The 22,406-nt window shown below is 44.9% G+C and overlaps 1 protein-coding gene across 1 annotated transcript; it reads right to left on the bottom strand.

Moving 5' to 3' along the window:
• Positions 1 to 286: 286 nt before the first annotated feature.
• On the bottom strand, positions 287 to 13,910 carry LOC130367297 (extracellular calcium-sensing receptor-like). The gene is made up of 5 exons (XM_056569704.1): positions 13,681 to 13,910; positions 9,663 to 9,954; positions 8,294 to 9,124; positions 5,488 to 5,715; positions 287 to 1,255 (listed from the first exon to the last, which is right to left on the bottom strand). The coding sequence occupies exons 1-5, from the start codon at positions 13,908 to 13,910 to the stop codon at positions 287 to 289; spliced, it is 2,550 nt and encodes an 849-aa protein (XP_056425679.1).
• Positions 13,911 to 22,406: the final 8,496 nt, after the last annotated feature.

Genomic DNA, 22,406 nt, shown 5'->3' on the forward strand with positions numbered 1-22,406 from the left:
GCTAGTCACCTCCAATCCTGTAGACAGGAGATAAAATTGATCTTGGAAAAGCCTCTTTAAATCTTTCCTCATAAGCTTTATGCTTGAGATCTTTATGCCAGTTTGGATAGTTCTTCTGATTAGAGGTACGAGAGTGATTGATTTTATTCCCCTCTTGTGTGATAGTACACATTGTGGTATCACAGAACATCATACCAAAAGGAAAACAAAGTCAACTCTTGGCACCTGTGGTGCCTGTATCATCATAGATTTTGCATACTGTATACAATGGAAAACAAAGCCAAAATTACACAGCTTTTAGAACAAATTTTGACTTCATTAGATATTCTCTGGTATTCTTCTGAGGCTTGAACAATAATATGAAACATTTAGGAACAAACATGCAGATGACCAAAGCCCAACTGGAGGCCAGGATAGCAAATATTTCCGTAGCCACTGTATATTTCCCTTGGGCACTCAGAGAGGCCGGGATATAAGATATCCAGACAGTGAGGAAGGCCGTCATGCTAAACGTAATATACTGGGCTTCATTGAAGGCATCAGGAAGTTTCCGAGCCAAGAAGGCCATAATGAAACTTATAGTGGCCAGAAGAAATAGATAACCCAACATGGTCCAGAAGGCGATGGGTGACCCCTCGTTGCACTCAACAATGAGAACGGATTGAACTTGAAAATTGTATTGTGGGAATGGCGGAGCGAGAGAGAGCCAAGCAATGCAAAAGATCAGCTGAATTACAAAACACATAAAAATAATCAGGTAGGATGCTTGAGGACTTGTCCATTTTTTCAGACCGGTGCCTGGTCTGGTAGCCATGAATGCAAAGACAACCAAAATGGTTTTAGCCAAAATGCAGGAGATGCAAAGGGTAAACACTAAGCCAAATGTAACTTGGCGGAAGAGACACTGGGCGAGCTGAGGGTAGCCAATAAAAACTAAGGAACAGAGGAAACACAAGGACACAGATGTGAGAAGAAGACAACTCAAAGATAAATTGTTGGCTTTGACTATGGGGCTGTTTTTATATTGGAGGAATAGTCTCAAAATGAAACTCGGGATCAAAGATGACACAATGCTGGTGGTCGTCAAGGTGATACCCAATGGCTCTTCATAGGACAGATAATCGATAGGCTTCTGAACGCACTTGGATTTCTGAGGATTTGGCCACTGATCACTTGGGCACTTGAAGCAATCGAGGGCATCTGAAAGATACAACCAACATTGTGGAAGTAAAGGATAAATCATCAGAAGGATCATCTGAAAGAAGTAGATTAAAGTGTTAAAATTAAAAAGTCTATTAAACTATATTATTATTATTATTATTATGGTCCATATTCAATGTCTAGAAATCATCACATGCCAAATTTTTTTTTTTTACTTTTTATTTTTCATTTTATATAATTACAATACATTAGTACATTGGTCTGTAGTCGCATTTAGGAGAAATTTACCATTCCTCCTTTAAAGGTGTATAACATTTATTCACTCAATCAAAGGAAAAGAAGATAAATGAAAGAAAGAGCAAAAGAAAGTACTCATAAAAGAGAAGAGAGAAAAAAAAGAAAAAAAAACAATTTTAAGGAAAAGCGGCCCAAAAGGGAGAAGAGTAACAAAAAAAGAAAGGGAAAAAAAGCGCAAAAAAAAAAAAAAGAAATAAGAATTATTTGGGCATAGCTTATTTTATGCCCACTGGGGCTCAGCAGGGAACTATCCCTGCATGTTACAGTGGCTAAACCGGTGACTGTCTTGCGAAAGGGGAATGGTAATGAGGGGGAGGAGAGAGGGGGAAGGAGAAAGGGAGAAAGAAAAAAAAGAAAAAAAAAAGGAAAAAAAAAGAGGGAAGTCATAATCAAACTAATCCAGAGTATACAGAACTTATATTAAACATTTATGACCGCTTCTGTATATAATTGTCCTGTATATTTTATCTACTATGATTTTTAAGCAATGACTTACCTACAATACCATAAGTAGTTTATGAAGGCATTTTGGAGATGAATAGGGAAATGAAATGAATTTTGGAAATGAATAGGAAATTCCTAGCAAATAACTCAAATGAGGGTTTAAAGGGGTACTCCAGTGGAATTTTATTTTTTTTTTTAATAAACTGGTGCAAGAAAGTTAAACAAATATGTAAATTACTTATATTAAAAAATCTTAATCCTTTCAGTACTTTTCAGCTGCTGTGTGCACCACAGGAAGTTCTTTTCTTTTTCAATTTCTTTTTTTATCTGACCACAGTGCTCTCTGCTGACATCTCTGTCCATGTCAGGAACTTTCCAGAGCAGGAGCAAATCCCCATAGCAAACCTATCCTGCTCTGGACAGTTCCTGACATGGACAGAGGTGTCAGCAGAAAGCACTGTGGTCAGACAGAAAAGAACTACACAACTTCCTGTGGAGCATAAAGCAGCTGATAAGTACTGTAAGTATTAAGATTTTTATAAAGAAGTCATTCACAAATATGTTTAACTTTCTGGCACCAGTTGATTTGAAGTAAAAAAAATTTTTTTTTCCACCGGAGTACCCCTTTAATGCAAATTCAACCAATAGTGAGAGCATCAAGGTTCAAATGCTAAATATATAATGTATAAAAGTTAATCCTAGGCCATTCATCCTCTAAACACATACAATGTCCTATTCTACAAGACCCCAGGGGACTTATACCCAGTACTTCAAATTAACAAGTATTTGTTCACTTTAGTGATCCTGTCACGCCCCCTCCCATAGACTTGCATTGAGGGGGCTTGGCTGTCACGTCACGAGCGGGTCTTAGCCAAGATAGTGGGGGTCTCCAGTGGTGGGACCCCCCACAATTAGACATCTTATTCCCTATCCTTTGGATAGGGGATAAGATGTCTAAGGGCGGAGTACCCCTTTAACTATGTGAGCCCATGCATGACTTGCCATTATTTTGACGCACTATTTGTCACCCATAATTAAAAAAATTGTTGTCACTTTATGCAGCAATTTGTTCCCAGGTATGTGATAAAGAGAGGGTATTAGCATTATTTTGATAATGGACACACATCACAGCGCCTCTCAAAGTCTCAACGCTATCCTTACAAACAACACTGTATATGCCAGCTAAAAGGCAAATACTGGGATTTCTTTTGGTGTGAATATGTTATTGTGGTAGCCCTTGGGGGGTACAGTGTAGTCAGGGTGCTGCTGTGTTGGAATATGAGGGGTTAATTTAACCCTTGTCACTCATGACGCCAGGGTGAGGGTTAATACGCTGAGGTAGTTGCTAGGCCTATCGCCACCCTTTCCAGAAACGATAGGTGCGTGCAGAAATAAACGATTGTCCACGGCAGTGCTGAACTTGAACTTGCAGGAACTTTACTAATGAATTGGGGTACATTCAGTAACGGTAACAGTCTTAGTAACAGTCTATTATCAGCATGGCAGTGACTGACAGTTGCTTAGGACCGATAGGTTATCCTGAGATTAGTAGAATTAGGTTTTGCAGAGATCCGCTGGATTTAGGGGTCTGTTTAGGTCCAGTGATCTTGCAGAGTATTATGGTATTGAAGTAACTCACAGTTTTGGAATAATGGCCGATGCCTCAAGTCTTTGGCCCAGTGGTTGCCGATGACAGCTGCGCAGATCCGTCCTCATCAGCAACCCACGAGGAAAGAGCAAGATTAATGGCCGCCGCTCCCTTATATGGGCAGGGGCAGGGCCGTTTTGGATTGGTCCATGTCAGCTGTCACTCACCGTTACGAAGCATGGTGGGTGATCACCTAACTACCTCCAAAGGTCCTTGAGTAAAAACCATAGAGTTCTGGAATGCATCCTGCGACACTACAACAAGGTAAGTACACTTTATATACATATAGACAATTAGAATTTGAATAATTTTAATTATTAAAGGGGTGACTAGGGGCTAACTATAGATGAGGATCCCACTGGTACCTAAGGACTCTGACTTTGGTCACGCTGCTTGGACCCCCTTCAATCTCTACTGCGGCACTGAAGTCATCAGGTGCACCATGCCCCCTTCAATAGACTTGCATTAAGAGGGCACGGTTGTGACGTCTAGAGGGGCATGGTCGTGAAGTCTTGCACCTACGATGCAGCAGCCGACGTTGAGGGCCGCCACGCCACCTCCCATAGACTTGCATTAAGGGGGTGGGGCATCACATCACGAGGAGATGGGGCTGTGACATCACGATCCTCCGGCCCCTGCATTGCCAGTCATCAGGCACAGAGCAAAGCTCGCTCCGTGCACCAGATGACAGGGGTGCAGCGGCACCAAGCACACTTAGCAGAAAGCAGGAAAAACATAGAAGATCAGTGGACCGGAGAGACCTTAGGTAGGTAAGCATGTTTTTTTATTTCGTTTTTTTATTTTTATAGGGCACAAGCAACAAATTATTTTTATAAACTCTGGAATACCCCTTTAAGCTTTCTTTTACTCAAAGAATGGTTCAGTTCACTGTTCTAGCTCTGTATCTTAATTAATAGGTCAAAGTAAAGTGGCTTGTTGGCACCCACTCTTGGGGGACGCCGTCTTTGCTCTAAAAAGGGTACTCCATCCCTAGACATCTTATCCCCTATCCAAAGGATAGGGGATAAGATGTCTGATCGCGGGGGTCCAGCTGATGGGGATCCTGGCAATCTTGGCTGCGGCACCCCAGACATCCAGTGCACAGAGTGAACTTTGCTCCTTGCCGGATGACTGGCGATGCATGGTGGAGGCTCATGACATCATGGTCACGGCCTCGTGAAGTCACGGGCACATCATTCAATGCTAGTCTATGGGAGAGGGTGTGACACCCCCTCCCATAGATTTGCATTGAGGGGGTTGGTTGTGACGTCAGGAACAGGCATGACCGTGATGTCACGAGCCTCTACCCTGCATCGCCAGTCATCTGGCACAGAGCAAAGTTCAGACATCTTACCTGACGCTTAAACAAACGCTGTGTGCAGCAGGGAGCCCCAGGGATCAGACATCTTATCCTCTATGATTTGGATAAGATGTCTAGGGGCAGAGTACCACTTTAAGCAGCCAGCTATTCTATGCCCAGAATGTTGGTATATAAACCAGCCTAAAAAGGAGAATACATTTTTTAAATATTTTCATTATGAGGCTTTTCAAAACTATTTGTGACAGTACATGGGTTAACAAAGCTAGGTGACAATAATACCCATGTACATATGTTACAATATTGACTGCAATGAAGGTATTGTTCTCCTATAAGAGGAAAGCATCCGCTTGTTTAAAGGGATACTCCACTGCTGTTCTAAACAAACACTGGGTCCTGTGGTAGTGGTTGTGATGTTACGGCCACACCCCATCATGACATCACGCCAAGTCCCCTCCATTCATGTCTATAGACATGAATGGAGGTGGCGTGGCGTGACATAATGAGGGGCGTGGTCATGACGGCCTCCGCAGAATGCTGAAGCACCGGAGTACCCCTTTTAACTACCAGTAATTTTCCAGTATTGCTTCAGAAGTAAACAAAACCTTTAAGTCCATACCTGGTGGTCTCCCGTGACCCATAATAGGGCACTTGAGTTGATGGTAAACACAAGACCCTCTGGGGTCGACATGTCATAACTCCCAAATTTGACCTGCTGTAAGGTTCCTTCAGGGCTCAGTTGCCAGTTCACAATGTCATAGACGGCTGGAGGGTCCCCATTCTCATCGAAGTAGAATTCTCTCCCACCGTTCAGCGTCAATCTCACCCTCTTCATATAATACAGAAGCTGCATGGAGGTGGGGGGGATTTCATATTAGAATATTTACTTTCTTTTGCTATTTATTTGCTATAACCAACATAATGGGGGTCATATTCAAAACTCTTCATATTAAAAAACTTCGCGTTTCAGCACAAAAAAGTTTGGGCGCAAAAAGTTCACATCAGATATTCAAAGTGTTTAAACTAGTCACACCAGTTTTGCAAAAGTGGGCGTGGCTATGTAAATGTCATGTTTTCTATGATATTTTCAATGGGGTGAAAGTCCATTTTACCAATTTCACTCCAGCTTTTTGCTAGTTTAGAAATTACAGAAATGGTGGTAGTTTTTTTTTTTTTTTCTTAATTTTTGGGGGTAAAATATGCTATTTAATGAATTATTCAAAAATAAATAATTATTATTGGAAAATGTTATTAAAAAAATATTTTTTTTTCATGGTCTCTGCCCCTGAACTCACATTTAAGCCCTAGAAATGTTTTATTTATACAATTATCGCTTGTCTGGGCACTAGCCATCAGGGAATATTATTTCCGCCAGAATGTTCCACGTTGTAAAATGTGGCGACAAAATTGCCGATTTTGGCCCCAACCTCGGCAATTTTGGTGCAATTTTCAAAGGAGCACAAGAGACTTTTGAAAATGTGAGGAGAAAAAAAAAGTGTCATTAATATCGCTGGAACAGAAATTACAGTAATTTTTGAATATCTGTAGTTCTAGCATTCATGATGGTCATCATAAAAAAAAACTCAATTACATGAAATCCAATTATGGTTGGATTAATTCTTCTTTTTCCTCTACTTTAGTTCTACCTTGTGTGTATATCAGGTCTCCCATGCAGGAGTTCATAGATCAGTATTCAAAAACGTTTAAAGGGGTCACCGTTACGTGATTTTAGTATGTACCTGGCAGACAGTAATGGACATGCTTAGGAAGGATCTGCGCTTGTCTTGGGGCTAAATGGCTATGTTGTGAGATTACCATAATGCTGTGGCTATGAACTTGGCATTTCCTGTTGGATTTTGTTCGCTCAAACTACACATCCCATAGTTCCGTGCTTGTAAGTGTGAGGTCACTTTCCTCCCTCCCACACATCAGCCACCCCACCCATTGAATTACAAATGAGTTGCATTCCATTCAAAAGACCAGTGTTTTCTAATCAGGGTGCCTATAGGTGTTGCAAAATTATCTCTATCCCACTCAGCGGTCGCTCCACCCATTGAAGCCGACAGGCTCCCTGCCACCACTTGACTAGTGATGTAATGTCTCGACGGACTGTAACCTGGGAAAGCCTGAGACAACAGTCATTTTGTATGCTGTTAAAAATAAATATTGGGGCGAAAATCACAGAAGAATTGCAAGAAAATCGTCACACACAGGTACAGACACTATATTATGAATTACACTAACTTTACAGCCCCTGTAACATAGTCAATTAAAATAAATCCTGGAATACCCTTTTTAAGTTATGTCCACTGCAGAATACTGAACATTACGCTACCTATTAGACATTAGAGCTTGTATGTAGAAAAGGTATATGGACCGCTAAGGCTTTGTGCACGAATACAATGTCAAAGCATAGGTGGAAGTTCAAACAAAGGACAATTGTTGACTTGACTCTGTGCCATGTATAGCAGCTCTTGACAAATCGGAATTGTGCCTTGTAGATATAGAATACACTGTTTAATCTTTCAACATCTAAGCCCAACTCTATTGTAGACAACATCTGTGTTATCTATAGTGTCTTTGGAGCCACATGTGGCACTTGGGCCCGCTGCTGGTGGCTCTATAGATGTTGGCAGCTGCAGAAACAATTGTACACTAGTGATTGACGTCAGGCCAAAATCATTTTACTCGCTGACACACTGGGGTAGGAGTTATCAATAAGTCAGACAGATTGGGGACCATTGTGCTATACAAACCTAACACAAAAAAAAATCATAAAAATTGAACAAACATTGCACTTAAAGGGGTACTCAACCCCTAGACATCTTATCCCCTATCTAAAGGATAGGGGATAAGATGTCTGATCACGGGGTCCCCAGCATCGATCTCCCTGCTGCACCTGATGTTCGTTAAGAGTGCCGGGTGCAGCGCCGGAGGCTTGTGAGGTCACGGCCACGTCCCCTCAATGCAAGTCTATGGGAAGGGGCGTGATGGCCATCACACCCCCTCCCGTATACTTGCATTGAGGGGGCGTGGCTGCGACATCACGAGCCCCCACCCCACATCGCCAGTCATCTGGCACAGAGCAAAGTTCGCTCCATGCACCAGATGTCTGGGGTGCCACAGATTTATTTATTGATGGTCTTTAAAGGAGTATTCCGCCCCTAGACATCTAATCCCCTATCCAAAGGATAGAGGATAAGATGTCTGATCGTGGGGGTCCCGCCGATGGGGCTCCCCCATGATCAGACATCGTATCCCCTATCCTTTGGATAGGGTATAAGATGTCTAGGGGCAGAGTGCCCCTTTAAAGACGGAGACGATGGTCTTTATTGAACCAAGAGAAATTAAAAAATATCAAACTAGATTTTTTTTTGCGTTTTTGAATTTTGTTTATATTATTTGCTCATTGTGTGTAACATTACCTGCCATGGTGTGAAATTCCAAATGTCTGTACAAAAGCCTTGGTGCAATAGATATTTATTGTCTCTGCACATTCTAAGATCTTCCAGAGCTTTGGCTAAAGCAGATACTGCAATGTAAACTTTGTTGGTGGTCCTTAGGTTGGAGACATCAGTGTAGCTGTTCTGGACACTACGTAGAGTTTCTTTCCCATTGCATTGTTTTTCTACAGTCTCCAAATAACTTATTTTTGTTCTATTGTCTATGACTGTGCAGCCGAATGTGTCTCTCCAAAATAGTCTTGCCCAGTTTTGACCTAAAGACATGAATGGTGTGACGTTATATATAAAATCTTCAAATCCCGGAACAATGCCACTGAAGAAAGTCAGACCGATGGTACCAGGCAGAAGCTGTGAAAATTTCTCATCGGAATATATGGTTGATGTAGACCACCCTTCACTAGCCAAAAATGTTTTTCCTGTTATGTTCTGCTTTATCATCTCTTCCAAAATGGGAACCAGATCAAGATCAGTCGAAAATAGGATCACCACCTTTGCTGTCGATTGCTTGATGGTCTTCACTACACGTGGAGCATTGCGGTCTGCTTGACTTATTAAAATATTTTCGGTGAAGGCCACACAAGCTCCAGATTTGGTGATCTCATGTTTGACCATCTGTATTCCCTGCTGCCCATAGTCATTGTCGACAGCCACAAGGCCCACCCAGGTCCATCCAAAATACAGCACAAGTTCGGACAGTCCTTGGGACTGAAAGACGTCATTGGGAACCGTCCTGAAGAAGGATGGAAATTTTTTTCTGTCACTCAGAAGACGACTCGTAGAGAAATGACTGATCTGAAAAAGAAGAGTTAAAGGGGTTTTACAATAAAAAAATTTTTTTTGGTTTTTCTTCATATCAACTGTTTCAAGAAAGTTAAACAGATTTGTAAATTACTTCTATAAACAAAAATCTTAATCCTTCCAGTACTTATCAGCTGTTGTATGCTCCACAGGAAGTTCTTTTCTGTTTGAATTTATTTTCTGTCTGACCACAGTGCTGACCACACTTTTGTCCATGTCAGGAACTGTCCAGAGCAGGAGAGGTTGCTATGGGGATTTGCTCCTACTCTGGACAGTTCCTAAAATGGACATAGGTGTCAGCAGAGAGCACCGTGGTCAGACAGAAAGGAAATTCAACTTCCTGTGGAGCATATAGCAGCTGATAATATTTGGAAGGATTAAGATTTTTTAATAGAAGTAATTTACAAATCTGTTTAACATTCAGAAGCCAGATGATATGAAATTTTTTTTTTCACTGGAGTATCCCTGTAAATTGATGTCAAATCACCCTTTTCAAAATACAGTTTAAGCAAAAATACAATTTTGGTCTTACCTGAGGATATTTATAGAGTCCCAAGATGTGAGCTTGAACAATGGAGTGAGTGGAAAAGGCTGGTCCAATGAAACCAGAGAGGAGGTGATCCTGGGCACATCGGTAGTTGGGGATAGCTGTGCTGGATCCAGTCAGTACTTGTAAGGCACCCCTCAAGTCAAAATGAAGAACATTACAAGAGTCATAAACCTGGAACCCCAGAGTTATATTGGGCAGGATATTGATGTTACTGTTTATCTCTTGTGTCGCAAATGTCAGAACTTGGATCTGTTGATAAGTTTCAAGGTGAAACCTTCCAAAAAAGTGGAAACATAAATCATACAGATGTAGCAGACCAGAGTGCGTCATGTTATCTACATCATGTTAGTTGTTCATGTGAAACCTATTTGTACCATAGTTGGAGAAAGAACCCAAACTAGAATGAAGGAATTTAAAAAGTTCAACCGAGAGCCAATCCGGAGATCACGGAGGGATAGGGGACAAGTTAGTTTTAGCTGGACAACCAACTATATCTCAGCAAACCAAAGTCTAATTTTTATATCTCAACTATGCTTGGTTGCATGGGATATAGGAGGAATTTCTGGAACAAAATATTTCCTTGGTATTTTCCTGACCTCATCTCAATACCCTGGTGGACCGCAACTTATTGGGATGTCACATACAGTGCTTTATATTAGGCCTGGTTCTGTCTTTAGACACAACCCATTGTGAGATCATGGCATATTCACTGTGGCTTTTCATATTTAAATAGAGTTATTTAGGTGGACAAGCATTGTAAGTAAATTTGGATGGTACCATGAAACGCTTCCATGCTAGCTACAATAGTGGCAACAAAGTGGTAGAGCCAGAGTAAAGGAGATCTAAGAGTAAATAATGACATTGTATCTACCAATAGCAACACAAAACTTAAATTCCGAAAACATAATTTACATTTTAAATAGAGAATGGAAAGAACGCACTCACCCGTAAATAACTTGCTTGAAAAACTTTATTCCTTAAAAGCCAAACATGGTACAGCATGTTTGGCTTTCAAGGAATACAGTTCTTCAAGCAAGTTATTCATGGGAGAGTGCGTTCTTTTTATTCTCTATACGCTATTGGACATTCACACTGTTACATGGAACTGCACCCCCGTGCTAGTCCACTTATCAGGTTAAGCCGCATTCTTCCACTGATACGTGTTCACACAGGAGCGGTGCCGGACATACTCTATGCAGCCTGTTCCAAATTATTATGCAAATGAGATTTAAGTGTCACAAAAATTAAAGATTTAGTTTCTCTGTGTAACTCATGGATGGCATTGTGTCTCAGGGCTCTCGCACACCTGTGATAATTAGATTGCCAGGTGAGCCCAATTTAAGGAAAAACTACTAAAGGTGGGTGTTCCACATTATTAGGCAGACACCATTTTCAAGCAAAATGGGGGGAAAAGGATGGGGAATAAATATGGGGACGAAAAGAGGGAAATAGTTCAATGCCTTGGAAGAGGTATGAAAACATTAGATATTTTAACCCCTTAAGGACCAAGGACGTACCGGTACGTCCTTGGTTCTGCTCTTCTGATATAACGCGGGGTTACACAGTAACCCCGCGTCATATCATGGCGGGCCCGGCGTCATAGTGAAGCCGGGACCCGCCTCTAATAGCGCGCAGCGCCGATCGCGGCTAAAAGTGAAAGTGAAAGTTCCAGGCTAGCTCAGTCGGGCTGTTCGGGATAGCCGCGGCTAATCGCGGCATCCCGAACAGCTGACAGGACAGCGGGAGGGCCCCTTCCTGCCTCCTCGCTGTCCGATCGCCGAATGACTGCTCAGTGCCTGAGATCCAGGCATGAGCAGTCATGCGGCAGAATCGTTGATCACTGGTTTTTTATGAGAAACCAGTGATCAGCATAGGAGATCAGTGTGTGCAGTGTTATAGGTCCCTATGGGACCTATAACACTGCAAAAAAAAAGTGGAAAAAAAAGTGAATAAAGAACATTTAACTCCTCCCCTATTAAAAGTTTGAATCACCCCCCTTTTCCAATAAAAAAAAAACACAGTGTAAATAAAAATAAATATAAACATATATTGTATCACCGCGTGCGGAAATGTCCGAATTATAAAAATATAACATTAATTAAACCAATCGGTCAATGGCGTGCGCGCAAAAAACTTCCAAAGTTCAAAATAGTGCATTTTTGGTCACTTTTTATATCATTTAAAAATGAATAAAAAGCGATCAATAAGTCCTATCAATGCAAAAATGGTACCCTTAAAAACTTCAGATCACGGCGCAAAAAATTAGCCCTCATACCGCCCCATACACGGAAAAATAAAAAAGTTATAGGGGTCAGAAGATGACAATTTTAAACGTATTAATTTTCCTGCATGTAGTTATGATTTTTTCCAGAAGTCCGACAAAATCAAACCTATATAAGTAGGGTATAATTTTAATTGTATGGACCTACAGAATAAATATCAGGTGTCATTTTTACCGAAAAATGTACTACGTAGAAACAGAAGCCCCCAAAAGTTACAAAACAGCGTTTTTTTTTTTCAATTTTGTCGCACAATGATTTTTTTTCCCGTTTCACCGTAGATTTTTGGGCAAAATGACTGACGTCATTACAAAGTAGAATTGGTGGCACAAAAAATAAGCCATCATATGGATTTTTAGGTGCAAAATTGAAAGAGTTATGATTTTTTAAAGGCAAGGAGCAAAAAACGAAAATGCAAAAACGGAAAAAACCCCAGCCCTTAAGGGGTTAAGCGTGATCATCGCACTATTAAGGGATTTTTGGCTGATTCAGAGCACAGACGGGTTCATGCAGATAAAGGCACATTGAGGAAGATTTCTGCCAGATACATTCATCTGATCAAGAGAGCAGCTGCTAAAATACCATTACATAGTAGCAAACAGATATTTGAAGCTACTGGTGCCTCTGGAGTCCCACGGACATCAAGGTGTAGAGTCCTCCAGAGTCTTGCAACTGCACAGAAACCTTCTATTTGGCCACCACTAACCAATGCTCACAAGCAGAAATGGCTGGAATGGGCAGAAAAAATACATGAAAACTAATTTTCAAACAGTCCTGTTCACTGATGAGTGCTGTGCAACCCTGGATGGTCCAGATGGATTGAATAGTGAATGGTTGGTACGGGACGGCCACCCTGTTCCAACAAGGCTGCGATGTCAGCCAGGCGGTGGCGGAGTCAGGTTTTAGGCCGGAATCATGGGAAGAGAGCTGGTTGGCCCCTTTAGGGTCCCCAAGGGTGTAAAGATGACCTCTGCACGGTATGTGGAGTTTCTGACTGACCACTCTTTTCCCTGGTACAGAAGGAAGAACTATGCTTTCTGTAATAAAATCATCTTCATGCATGACAATTCACCATCTCATGCTGAAAAGAATACATCTGTATCAATGGCTGCTATGGGGATAAAAGGAGAGAAAGTCAAGGTGTGGCCTCCATCCTCCCCTGACCTCAATCCTATTGAGAACCTTTGGAGCATCCTCAAGCAAAAGATCTATGAGGGCGGGAGGCCGTTTACATCCAAACAGCAGCTCTGGGAGGCTATTCTGACATCTTGCAAACAAATTCAAGCAGAAACTTTCCAAAAACTCACAAGTTCAATGGATACAAGACTTGTGGAGCTGCTATGAAATAAGGGGTCCTATGATAAAATTTTACGTGACCTGTTAAAATGTTTAAAAAGTTAAAATGTTGTTAAAAGTTTGTTTGAAATAGCTTTTGATTTCAGTAAATGCTGCAAACATAACAAATTACAATTTTCTGTTCTTTACAACCTATAAAGTGTTTTGAAACTTAACTGTGCGTAATAATTTGGAACAGGGCTGTAAGTTTTTTATGTTTAAAAAAAAATCCTGATATCATTAGGAGGCTTGTTCAATAAAATTTGAATTGTACTCTTAATAGATGATAACATGAGAATTATGGGGACTGTTATTTACATCAATTATTTAGGTAAATGAGAAAAATAATAATTTGGAACAGGGTGTATATTGATTGGATAATTTACATTTTACAGGTAGTCATAGGTGGTCTCTCTCGAAAAGAAATTTGTTGGTAAACTTTATCTAAATGAAGAGGCAACATGGCTCCGAATAGAATATCTCCGGCTTGTGATAAACCTTCCATCTTCTCAACTTCCAGAACCTCCAAACTGCAACGATAGTTATCAGAATGGAAAACAGGAATGAGCTGGAAAATGACAAGGGTCCATATGGTTCTTGGTAATGTGATCGTCATCCTTTCAAGGCCCATGAAGATTCCTGTGAACATAATCATTCAGTGAAAGATTGGTAAGGTCGATGGATGGAAGAGTGATATCTGTGGGGCATGTCTGGTACTTACAATGTCAGGGATCTTTATCATATTACTGGTGCCTGTTACGTCCAATGAATATTTCAGTATTACCTACACAATCTCTACAGACTTCTTTATATATCTTCTCTTTAATTGCTTAGTTCTAGCCATTCAATTGGAATAATCTTAGGGGAATTTTCCAAAGCTTCCCAGGAGAAAACTTTGAGCAGATGGGTCCTCCATTATAACTATTTTTATGCTTTTATTATGTGTGTTTATGGCAGCAGTAGACCCATCTAGTACATCCATTACATTGTGAATATGTATGTGCATTTGCTCACTAGTCAAAAATGTGTATATACACTTATATTTTATGTTGTTTATTCATGCTGTATTGTAAAGAGTCTTGTTTCACCATGATGCTTACACCCACATGAGCTGGTGAATTTGGTGAAATTGGTTGTGTTAGCTTCTGTATTGATTTATGACAGCAAAGGCTATACTCCTGTTGTCCTCCACATACGAGAGAGTCTCATTGGGAAGAGATGGAATGCTTGTACTTGCATCATGTTGGACACTGCATCGTAGCATCCACTTGATGGAGTTAGGTTGACATTTTAGGTTATGTTCACATGTCGGAATGGCCGCACAAAAAATCTCAGTGCAGACATTCCTCAGACTACGGGCTCCAGCATAACATGCCGGTGCTAGGGCCGCACAGGACGGCTATGCATTTTGTGCGGAGTCCGCAGAAAAAATAGACGGGTTCATTCTTTCAGTGGACACCGAAATTGGAATTTACGAGCTAGAAACATCTGGCACGAAAATTCTGCTGTGTGAACAGTGCAGCAGAATCCCATTAAATACAATGGATTCCAAAACCACACCACACTCCACAAAGGATCAAAGGGCGCTGCCAATGAGGTAGTCCAATGAATATATAAAAACGGTTTATTAAAACTTTCTACGCATATTTTTATATATTTTATATATCCATTGGACTACCTCATTGGCAGCGCCCTGTGATCTCCGGGGAGTGTGGTGTAGTTTTGGAACCTTTTGTTCACGCTTGGATCGTGTGGAGGAAGGTGCAGCAAACTTACTTGACTTAGTTTTCAGACGTGTTGTGCCGGTACAACCATTATAGGTGAGTTGGTCCTCGGCCCACTTGTTTTAGTTCCCTACCTTGAAGGTGTCTGTTACGCCGAGCGCTCCGGGTCCCCGCTCCTCCCCGGAGCGCTCGCAGCGTTCTCTCATTCGCAGCGCCCCGGTCAGACCTGCTGACCAGGTGCGCTGCGATACTACTCCCAGCCGGGATGCGATTCGCGATGCGGGACGCGCCCGCTCGCGATGCGCATCTCGGCTCCCGTACCTGACCCGTTCCCCGTCTGTGTTGTCCCGGCGCGCGCGGCCCCGCTCCTTAGGGCGCGCGCGCGCCGGGTCTCTGCCATTTAAAGGGCCGCTGCGCCACTGATTGGCGCAGCAGGCCTAATCAGTATTCTCACCTGTGCACTCCCTACTTATACCTCACTTCCCCTGCACTCCCTCGCCGGATCTTGTTGCCATTGTGCCAGTGAAAGCGTTCCCTTGTGTGTTCCTAGCCTGTGTTCCAGACCTCCTGCCGTTGCCCCTGACTACGATCCTTGCTGCCTGCCCTGACCTTCTGCTACGTCCGACCTTGCTCTTGTCTACTCCCTTGTACCGCGCCTATCTTCAGCAGTCAGAGAGGTTGAGCCGTTGCTGGTGGATACGACCTGGTTGTTACCGCCGCTGCAAGACCATCCCGCTTTGCGGCGGGCTCTGGTGAATACCAGTAGCAACTTAGAACCGGTCCACCAGCACGGTCCACGCCAATCCCTCTCTGGCACAGAGGATCCACCTCCAGCCAGCCGAATCGTGACAGTAGATCCGGCCATGGATCCCGCTGAAGTCCCACTGCCAGTTGTCGCCGACCTCACCACGGTGGTCGCCCAGCAGTCGCAACAGATAGCGCAACAAGGTCACCAGCTGTCTCAACTGACCGTGATGCTACAGCAGCTATTACCACAGCTCCAGCAACAATCTCCTCCGCCAGCTCATGCACCTCCTCCGCAGCGAGTGGCCGCTTCCGGCTTACGATTATCCTTGCCGGATAAATTTGATGGGGACTCTAAGTTTTGCCGTGGCTTTCTTTCGCAATGTTCCCTGCACTTGGAGATGATGTCGGACCAGTTTACAACTGAAAGGTCTAAGGTGGCTTTCGTAGTCAGCCTTCTGTCTGGGAAAGCTCTGTCATGGGCCACACCGTTCTGGGACCGCAATGACCCCGTCACTGACTCTGTACACTCCTTCTTCACGGAGATCCGAAGTGTCTTTGAGGAACCTGCCCGAGCCTCTTCTGCTGAGACTGCCCTGCTGAACCTGGTCCAGGGTAATTCTTCTGTTGGCGAGTACGCCATCCAATTCCGTACTCTTGCCTCCGAATTATCCTGGAATAATGAGGCCCTCTGCGCGACCTTTAAAAAAGGCCTATCCAGCAACATTAAAGATGTGCTGGCCGCACGAGAAATTCCTGCTAACCTGCATGAACTTATTCATCTTGCCACTCGCATTGACATGCGTTTTTCCGAAAGGCGTCAGGAGCTCCGCCAGGATATGGACTTTGTTCGCACGAGGCGGTTTCTCTCCCCGACTCCTCTCTCCTCTGGTCCTCTGCAATCCGTTTCTGTGCCTCCCGCCGTGGAGGCTATGCAACTTGACCGGTCTCGCTTGACACCTCAAGAGAGGACACGACGCCGCATGGAGAACCTATGCCTGTACTGTGCCGGTACCGAACACTTCTTGAAAGATTGTCCTATCCGTCCTCCCCGCCTGGAAAGACGTATGCTGACTCCGCACAAAGATGAGACAGTTCTTGATGTCTACTCTGCTTCTCCACGCCTTACTGTGCCTGTGCGGATATCTTCCTCCACCTTCTCCTTCTCTGCTACGGCCTTCTTGGATTCCGGATCTGCAGGAAATTTTATTTTGGCCTCTCTCATCAACAGGTTCAACATCCCGGTGACCAGTCTCGCCAGACCCCTCTACATCAATTCTGTTAACAATGAAAGATTGGACTGTATCGTGCGTTACCGCACGGAACCTATCCTAATGTGCATCGGACCTCATCACGAAAAAATTGAATTTTTGGTCCTCTCCAACTGCACTTCTGAAATTCTTCTTGGATTACCGTGGCTTCAACGCCATTCCCCAACCCTTGATTGGTCCACAGGAGAAATCAAGAACTGGGGTACTTCTTGTCACAAGGACTGTCTTAAATCGGTGCCCAGTACTCCTTGCCGTGACCCTGTGGTTCCCCCTGTATCCGGTCTTCCCAAGGCTTATATGGACTATTCTGACGTTTTTTGCAAAAAGAAAGCTGAGACTTTGCCTCCTCACAGGCATTATGACTGTCCTATTGACCTCCTCCCGGATACTACCCCACCCCGGGGCAGAATCTATCCTCTGTCTGCTCCAGAGACTCTTGCCATGTCGAAGTACATCCAGGAGAATTAAAAAAAGGGGTTTATCCGCAAGTCCTCCTCTCCTGCCGGAGCTGGATTTTTTTTTGTGTCCAAAAAAGATGGCTCCCTACGTCCTTGTATTGATTACCGCGGACTTAATAAAATCACGGTAAAAAACCGCTACCCCTTACCTCTTATCTCGGAACTCTTTGATCGCTTACAAGGTGCCCACATCTTTACCAAACTGGACTTAAGAGGTGCTTATAATCTCATCCGCATCAGGGAGGGGGACGAATGGAAGACCGCATTTAACACCAAAGATGGACACTTTGAGTATCTGGTCATGCCCTTTGGCCTATGCAACGCCCCTGCCGTCTTCCAAGACTTTGTTAATGAAATTTTTCGTGATCTCCTATATTCCTGTGTTGTGGTTTATCTGGACGATATTCTGATTTGTTCTGCCAACTTAGAAGAACACCGCCAGCATGTCCGCATGGTTCTTCAGAGACTTCGTGACAATCAACTTTATGCCAAAATGGAGAAATGTCTCTTTGAATGTCAATCTCTTCCTTTCTTAGGATACTTGGTCTCTGGCCAGGGACTACAAATGGACCCAGATAAACTCGCTGCCGTCTTAGATTGGCCACGCCCCTCCGGACTCCGTGCTATCCAACGTTTTTTGGGGTTCGCCAATTATTACAGACAGTTTATTCCACACTTTTCCACTATTGTGGCTCCTATCGTGGCTTTAACCAAGAAAAATGCCAATCCCAAGTCCTGGACCCCCCAAGCGGAAGACGCATTTAAACATCTCAAGTCTGCCTTTTCTTCTGCTCCCGTGCTCTCCAGACCTGACCCATCTAAACCCTTCCTATTGGAGGTAGATGCCTCCTCAGTGGGAGCTGGAGCTGTCCTTCTACAAAAAAATTCTTCCGGGCATGCTGTGACTTGTGTTTTTTTTTCTAGGACCTTCTCCCCGGCGGAGAGAAACTATTCCATCGGGGATCAAGAACTACTGGCCATTAAATTGGCGCTTGAGGAATGGAGGCACCTGCTGGAGGGATCAAAATTTCCAGTTATCATATACACTGATCACAAGAATCTCTCCTACCTCCAGTCTGCCCAACGACTGAACCCTCGCCAGGCTAGGTGGTCGTTTTTCTTTGCCCGTTTTAACTTTGAAATCCATTTTCGCCCTGCTGACAAGAACATTAGGGCCGATGCCCTCTCTCGTTCCTCGGATGCCTCGGAAGTAGAGGTCTCTCCGCAACACATCATTCCTCCGGACTGTCTGATCTCCACTTCTCCAGCTTCCATCAGGCAAACTCCTCCAGGGAAGACCTTCGTTTCTCCACGCCAGCGTCTCGGGATTCTCAAATGGGGACACTCCTCCCACCTCGCAGGCCATGTGGGCATCAAAAAATCCTTGCAACTCATCTCTCGATTTTATTGGTGGCCGACTCTGGAGACTGATGTTATTGATTTCGTGCGGGCCTGTACTGTCTGTGCCCGGGATAAGACTCCTCGCCAGAAGCCTGCTGATCTCCTTCATCCTCTGCCTGTTCCTGAACAGCCTTGGTCACAGATTGGTATGGACTTTATTACGGACTTGCCCTCATCCCGTGGCAACACAGTTGTTTGGGTGGTCGTTGATCGATTTTCCAAGATGGCACATTTTATTCCTCTTCCTGGTCTTCCTTCAGCGCCTCAGTTGGCAAAGCAATTTTTTATACACATTTTTCGCCTACACGGTTTGCCCACGCATATCGTCTCAGATAGAGGCGTCCAATTCGTGTCTAAATTCTGGAGGGCCCTCTGTAAACAGCTTAAGATCAAATTAAACTTCTCTTCTTCTTATCATCCCCAATCCAATGGGCAAGTAGAAAGAGTTAATCAGGTCCTTGGTGACTATTTACGGCATTTTGTTTCCTCCCGCCAGGATGACTGGGCAGATCTTCTACCATGGGCCGAATTCTCATACAACTTCAGAGTCTCCGAATCTTCTGCTAAATTCCCATTTTTCGTGGTGTACGGCCGTCACCCTCTTCCTCCCCTCCCTACTCCCTTGCCCTCTGGTTTGCCCGCTGTGGATGAAGTGACTCGTGATCTTTCCACCATATGGAAAGAGACCCAAAATTCTCTTTTACAGGCTTCATCCCGGATGAAAAGATTTGCTGATAAAAAAAGAAGAACTCCCCCCATTTTTGCTCCCGGAGACAAGGTATGTGTTACGCCGAGCGCTCCGGGTCCCCGCTCCTCCCCGGAGCGCTCGCAGCGTTCTCTCATTCGCAGCGCCCCGGTCAGACCTGCTGACCGGGTGCGCTGCGATATTACTCCCAGCCGGGATGCGATTCGCGATGCGGGACGCGCCCGCTCGCGATTGCGCATCTCGGCTCCCGTACCTGACCCGTTCCCCGTCTGTGTTGTCCCGGCACGCGCGGCCCCGCTCCTTAGGGCGCGCGCGCGCCGGGTCTCTGCCATTTAAAGGGCCGCTGTGCCACTGATTGGCGCAGCAGGCCGAATCAGTATTCTCACCTGTGCACTCCCTACTTATACCTCACTTCCCCTGCACTCCCTCGCCGGATCTTGTTGCCATTGTGCCACTGAAAGCGTTCCCTTGTGTGTTCCTAGCCTGTGTTCCAGACCTCCTGCCGTTGCCCCTGACTACGATCCTTGCTACCTGCCCTGACCTTCTGCTACGTCCGACCTTGCTCTTGTCTACTCCCTTGTACCGCGCCTATCTTCAGCAGTCAGAGAGGTTGAGCCGTTGCTGGTGGATACGACCTGGTTGCTACCGCCGCTGCAAGACCATCCCGCTTTGCGGCGGGCTCTGGTGAATACCAGTAGCAACTTAGAACCAGTCCACCAGCACGGTCCACGCCAATCCCTCTCTGGCACAGAGGATCCACCTCCAGCCAGCCGAATCGTGACAGTATGGCTCTCCGCTAAATATGTCCGCTTTCGTGTCCCCAGTTACAAACTGGGACCACGCTATCTTGGTCCTTTCAAAATCAAGTGCCAGATCAACCCTGTCTCTTACAAACTCCTTCTTCCTCCTTCTCTCCGTATTCCCAATGCCTTCCATGTCTCTCTCCTTAAACCACTCATCCTTAACCGCTTCTCTCCCAAAGTTGTTTCTCCCACTCCAGTTTCCGGATCTTCTGACGTCTTTTCTGTGAAGGAGATTCTAGCATCCAAAACGGTCAGAGGTAAAAGATTCTTCTTGGTCGACTGGGAGAATTGCGGCCCTGAGGAGAGATCCTGGGAACCTGAGGACAACATCCTGGACAAAAGTCTTATCCTCAGGTTCTCAGGCTCCAAAAAGAGGGGGAGACCCAAGGGGGGGGGGGTACTGTTACGCTGAGCGCTCCGGGTCCCCGCTCCTCCCCGGAGCGCTCGCAGCGTTCTCTCATTCGCAGCGCCCCCGTCAGACCTGCTGACCGGGTGCGCTGCGATATTACTCCCAGCCGGGATCCGATTCGCGATGCGGGACGCGCCCGCTCGCGTTGCGCATCTCGGCTCCCGTACCTGACCCATTCCCCGTCTGTGTTGTCCCGGCGCGCAGGCCTGTGATTGGCGCAGCAGGCCTAATCAGTATTCTCACCTGTGCACTTCCTACTTATACCTCACTTCCCCTGCACTCCCTCGCCGGATCTTGTTGCCATTGTGCCAGTGAAAGCGTTCCCTTGTGTGTTCCTAGCCTGTGTTCCAGACCTCCTGCCGTTGCCCCTGACTACGATCCTTGCTGCCTGCCCTGACCTTCTGCTACGTCCGACCTTGCTCTTGTCTACTCCCTTGTACCGCGCCTATCTTCAGCAGTCAGAGAGGTTGAGCCGTTGCTGGTGGATACGACCTGGTTGCTACCGCCGCTGCAAGACCATCCCGCTTTGCGGCGGGCTCTGGTGAATACCAGTAGCAACTTAGAACCGGTCCACCAGCACGGTCCACGCCAATCCCTCTCTGGCACAGAGGATCCACCTCCAGCAAGCCGAATCGTGACAGTGTCACACCAGGGAAGGCTCTTGTTCTTTATTGTTTCAATTAAATACAATGGGGCTCAGCTGCTGCAGAATCTCTATGCGGAATTCCAATGCGGAATGCCGTACGGAAATTTCTGACATGGAAACATAGCTTTATATGCATAGGTTTGGCGCCATTCCTAGATCTGTAGTGTGCACTGAGATTCAGAGGAAGAGCACATAACCTAAGGCATTTAACAGGGGTGTACATACAAATCATGGGGTCCCATAGCAAAAAGCCCCAGGGACCCTAGTAAAAAATCTTGGGCCCTTTTTGTCCTACCCACCCGGAAAACATGAGGGCTCCTGGCTCTGTACACAATTTCATGCTCGACCAGGCCGGTTGGTTGGAGCTGTGATCATGGCAAACTACAAGATCCTGAGGCAGAGGTTGCAGATCGGGAGGTGGGGGCAGTGGTATTGGTATGCCACTGCCTACATGTTGGGAACGAGAAAGGTGGCCCACCTGGCCCTTGCCCAGTATCCCCAGGTGAGCAAGTGCCACTTTCAACTGTATGAGCACATTTGCATACATTTGAAAGCTTCCTGTTAGTGTAAGCTGCAGGATCTTCGGCCTACACTGACAGGAGATTGTGATCTCTGCCCTCATGCAGTATAGGCGGGGAGAGTGGACCCCCTCAAGTATTTGGTGCTGAAAAGCTGTGGCAATCTGGCATAGCTTCTCCCTATGAAAATGCAATTTATACTCTGCCTTGGAAGTAGAGATGGTGTCTGTCAGAAAAGGGGCAGCTTGTGGTTGCAGAGAATAGTACAGCCCTTGTGGCCTGGTTGATTGGGTCGATGTCTTCTCAGGAGGTCTTCTCCCACCAGTCCGCTATCTCCTGCTGTATGCTGGTTATTACAACTCCCACCAGTTTGCCACCTCCTGCTTTACCCTGGATACTAGATCCCACCAGTCCACCACCTCCTGCTTTACA

This window comes from Hyla sarda, chromosome 4 (genome assembly GCF_029499605.1).
Source record: "Hyla sarda isolate aHylSar1 chromosome 4, aHylSar1.hap1, whole genome shotgun sequence".
NCBI lineage: Eukaryota > Metazoa > Chordata > Amphibia > Anura > Hylidae > Hyla > Hyla sarda.